Here is a 4,547-nt window from a genome sequence, read left to right as displayed (position 1 = left end):
TCGGCCCAAATGGTGATCTCTAATGGTGTGCGGCTTAATGCACTACTCTTCATGGTGCACTTCAGTGGTTAAAGATTAATTTGATGGAGTAAGATTGTAGCCAAGGGCTCCAGGTGTATGAGAAGTCATGTTATTTTACATAAAAACACAAAGCACCTTTTTAAATTTTCCCTTTTATTTATATATTTTTGGGAGGATTCACCATTCATCTGTAAAGAAGTTAACATATATGAAGTTCCTACTGATATATACATACATACATACATACACACACACACACACACTTCTTACTGGTCATATTTCATCAGAATAAGAAAAATCTTCATTTTCAACATGTATAGCTGAGGTGGTTTAGTTTTTTTTCTTAATTACCATAACTTCTAAGGAATTCTCTTTCTGACATTTAAATTAGACAGGACACAATGGATAAACTGAGATGGCGTGACGACAATAATTACAGACGTCAGGGAACCCGTCTAGAGGCAATCTGAGCATCAGTTGCTCTGTAATCCTCTAAAGCTTTGGCTCTCACCTCAACTGACTTGGCACTCTTAGATCAGGAATAGATCTAGAGAATCATTGTGCTGATATTATTTAAAGTGTAACTCAAAGGAGTAGTTAAATTCATTGAATGCCCTGAAAGAACCTAAATGAACCAAAGATACAAGTGTTGAAAACAAGTTGAGAGACATGCATTGGAAGACAGCTTTCAAACTTAGTACCCGGGGTCACACAAGGATTTATATATAGATCATCGTCAGCGAACTGAACAGCTAATTTTAATTATGTGAATAATACATTAGATTATTCATGGCAAAACTTGAAATAAGGAATGCAGTATTTTCTGCCAGTGGAACAAAGACCTTTTCTCACATTTACCTAATTTATTTATTTTACCTGTTATATGCAACTTAAGTCTGCTGCAAACATGAAAATCTTAGATGTATGATACCACAAGCATCCCTTAGCATCTTGTCACTGAATTATTTGTATTCACTATAGCAACTTTTACTTATTTTTTTTTTAAATATAGTAATATCAATAAAAATCTTCTCTTGAATAGGTAATGGTGGTAACTGGAACTTGTTTCACCCATGTTAAACCACAAAATCTCAGTAAGTGACGCATTACTGACTGTATCTTTGCGGATATTTTTTCATTTTGTTCTTTTAAAAACTCAACTTATGCAGCTTTTGAGGAGGTATGATTGAAAGGGTTTGAAAGAGAATTAGGTTTATGACAGCTATCTGTTAACATGATCTGTAAGTTTAGAGGACATTATGTTTTGCTGAGTGTTATCAAGGAAGAATTCAGTGTTTGAAATTGGACTTATTTTCTGCAGTGATGATACTGATATATATATATATATATATTCTAAATAAAAAAGAAGTCTAAAAACCACTCTCTCAATGGACATGCAAGGATAAAGTGAGATCACTGATATGGTGATCAACATGAATGTAAACAACTCAAATGCGCATTATAAAAGAAACATGCAAAATCAGTGCAATAAATCAGTGAATGTATCGAATGGTTTCAAAGTCTCTGTTTATTTATATAATGGTGTTACCATGTTTCCTAGGTGACCAAGCAACCTCCTTCCTCACAACAAGCTATTTTTGCAGGTACAGGTGAGTAAATGTACATAGCAAGACGCCTCTAGCTGCTGGTAAAAGAGCACTAATGTACTCTCACACAATGCACACTCATTTCAAAGTCCCAAACTCTTTCTGTCCAGTGCTTTTACACACATCGTGCCGTCCCTTTACAGTAGATTGTACTATAGTAGAGCTGCATGATTTCACACTATAGGTCAATATCACGATTCTGTGATACCTCATCTTCCTCTTTCTCTTCCTCCTCCGCATGTGCATCATTTGAAACAGCACAGAGTGTGCTGTCAGTGCCTTTTGCTGAAAGCTTTCTCATCTTAATGTTAGGGAGTTTCTTGAGGTCACCGTTCCACTCTCTGTTAAACAATGTAAAATGTCACTAGACAAGTTAGTGTTAACTTTAAAATGTACATGGCTTGTTGACAGAATTTGATCTAATAAAGAAATAAACAGAAGTATACAGTAATTACCTGAATATTTTCAGATGCTTAGAGTTGATGATGTCAGGGATTTCTATAAATTGAAAAGACCACTCACTTTTAAAATACTATAACTAAATAAAGCTGAACAACAAAGACAATCAAGAGCCTTCCTCCAACAGGAAAAGTAGAGGAATTAAATCCATTTAAGAAAAAAATGTGAATGACACATTTAATTGTAAAAGTAAGAAACCTACCAAAGCCACTGCCTTCGTATTGCGCCCTCTCTCGCTCTACTGTTTGTTTGATGACAGCCTCTCTGGAGCCATGCTGACGACCCTGTCGTCCTTTAATACTGTTTGCTAACTCTATCTGCTCCAGCTCTTCATCAAAACGGTGAAGGTATCTGAGAAAGAGGCCACCTTACAGTATATGAACCCAGATACAGGTTTTAATTCTGAATTTCTGAAGTTATGATCCACTGTACACCCTAACTTTACATCAACATATTTGCTTAGGACTTCAAATCATACCTCTCAATGATTTCACAAGCGTCAAGTTTGGTGTATTCAGCCTTGTCTAAGTCTAGCTGGTTTTGGAACCACAAAAGTTTTTCACCTGCAGAAAATCAGTGAAGACAAGTAAGAAGATAAGGCTCACAAAGGTAAACTGCCATTTACTCACAAATTCACTAAAGCTGGCCATCAGTCTTTCCAATTCCTTGCTGCCCCCAAAGTTTCACAATAGCATAACAAAATCAGCAAATTACTCACCAATCACGTTTAGACGTTGTGCCTTTTCACCTTTTACCCTAAGAACATTTTAAATATTAACGTTATGGGTGTAAATGAAGGAGTAAAATATAATCCGTAAAACAAACAATACATGTTTATATATTATACAAGAATGAGAATAAATGTAAAGTTAAAGCAGAACTGTATCTTACTTTTCCTTCCTCACTTGTTTGCTAGCAGCTCTCGCCATATAAGCAGCTTTCCTGCTGTAAGGATGAACAACCTTTTTCTCCACCGGTCCCTTTCCTTTCGCTGCCTTCGGCTGAAACGAGAAAACGAATAATGAAGAACATCACATAAAACATATTCCCTATTATCTACACGCAAGGTAGTTTAAAGACTTACCATTTTGATGATAGAAGTTAATGCCCGTCTTTCTCACGTGTGAAATATGGGGGAAGGGATGAAGGACGGACCGCTGAATCGGTTCGACGGTATTTTGGTTCCGTGCATTACTGACATCTTGGTTACAAGTTCCGACGCAAAGTCGATAGTCCATCCTTTTACACATTTTTATGTGTCTGGGTCTTCCAATATGTATGTTGGCACACAAATGCCGTATAATCTGAAATTGTATTTAGAATAGAAATTGCATGTTACTTTTTTGGCCTCATAGACAACCTTTCTTTTGAAATATATTTTTTCACGCAATGTGTGTGGTTTTATTTGTAGCCTATAACTTGCCAACTGTATGTTTTGTGTGTGTGTGTGTGTGTGTGTGTGTGTTCAATGTGCTTGTTGTAAGTTCATATATATATATATATATATATATATATATATATATATATATATATATATATATATATATATATAAACAAGACTTTTTTTTTTTTTTTTTTTTTTTGAGTCTAAATACCTATTTGAGATATTCACATGGCTAGTCCACATTTTTATTTCATGTCATTATTTTATTCATTTTCTTGTGTTCACTTCAGGAATACAAGTTCAAAGAGATTTATTTTTTTCTATAAAATAATTGATTACTGTACTTATATAATTGATGATACTGTAATAATCTATCCTGTAATAAACCCACCAATCCTCTGGGAAGTTACCACACCCTTTAAAATGAGAAAACGTAATTTTGGTGAATTTTAGTGAATATTTTCCTAAAATAATTGATTACTGTACTTTATTGTACTTATATAATTGATCATACTGTAATAATGTATGTCTGTCTGTCCTCTGGGAAGTTACAAGAACATTCTGAATGTGAAAATTTATTTTACAGTTTTTTTATTCATGTATAACTTGCACGTGAATTGAATGAATGAGTGGACATCTCCTAAATTTTAACATAGTGAGTAGAGTTTTCAGACGGTCTCTTACACATGCAAAACCGAATGTTCGACGAATGCCGAACGTCAAACTAACTTTACCGCGCTCACAGATTTGCTACGAGTGCATACATAATGTCAGTTCCCTTAAGACTCAGTTCACTTGACATTGTGTATTAACGCATATGGGAGTGCCTTCATACATGACCTATCTGAAACCTCTCTATAATAACGCCAATATTTTAATATTGGCTATGGTGTTTGAGCTCCGCCTGTTTTGGCGCGAAACTGACCACTATAAAAACAGGTGCACAGACACCATTTCCTCAGAATTTCTTCCTTCAAGACAGTGTTCATCTCTTGAAGCCCTCTACCTTTCGCCATCATCACACTAGCCAATGGATGGAATCTTCATGGCAGCGAGAAGACTCTCCTTTTCGCTAC

At 35.3% G+C, this 4,547-nt stretch overlaps 1 protein-coding gene across 1 annotated transcript; it reads right to left on the bottom strand.

The window, feature by feature from the left end:
* Positions 1–1,531: 1,531 nt before the first annotated feature.
* On the bottom strand, positions 1,532–3,375 carry tma16 (translation machinery associated 16 homolog). Its single transcript, XM_052127627.1, has 7 exons — positions 3,172–3,375; positions 2,979–3,088; positions 2,806–2,843; positions 2,566–2,650; positions 2,290–2,438; positions 2,084–2,126; positions 1,532–1,969 (listed from the first exon to the last, which is right to left on the bottom strand). The coding sequence occupies exons 1-7, from the start codon at positions 3,172–3,174 to the stop codon at positions 1,807–1,809; spliced, it is 591 nt and encodes a 196-aa protein (XP_051983587.1). The 5' UTR covers positions 3,175–3,375; the 3' UTR covers positions 1,532–1,806.
* Between the last annotated feature and the right edge of the window lie 1,172 nt (positions 3,376–4,547).

The sequence above is a fragment of the Xyrauchen texanus genome, chromosome 5 (genome assembly GCF_025860055.1).
Source record: "Xyrauchen texanus isolate HMW12.3.18 chromosome 5, RBS_HiC_50CHRs, whole genome shotgun sequence".
Lineage (NCBI taxonomy): Eukaryota > Metazoa > Chordata > Actinopteri > Cypriniformes > Catostomidae > Xyrauchen > Xyrauchen texanus.
This window is presented reverse-complemented; position numbering and strand designations above follow the sequence as displayed.

Coding starts and splice junctions, on each gene's coding strand:
- tma16 (XM_052127627.1), bottom strand. Junction 2,844..2,978: donor AAACAAGTGAGGAAGGAAAA/GTAAGATACAGT, acceptor AAATGTTCTTAG/GGTAAAAGGTGAAAAGGCAC. Junction 2,651..2,805: donor ACAACGTCTAAACGTGATTG/GTGAGTAATTTG, acceptor GATTTTCTGCAG/GTGAAAAACTTTTGTGGTTC.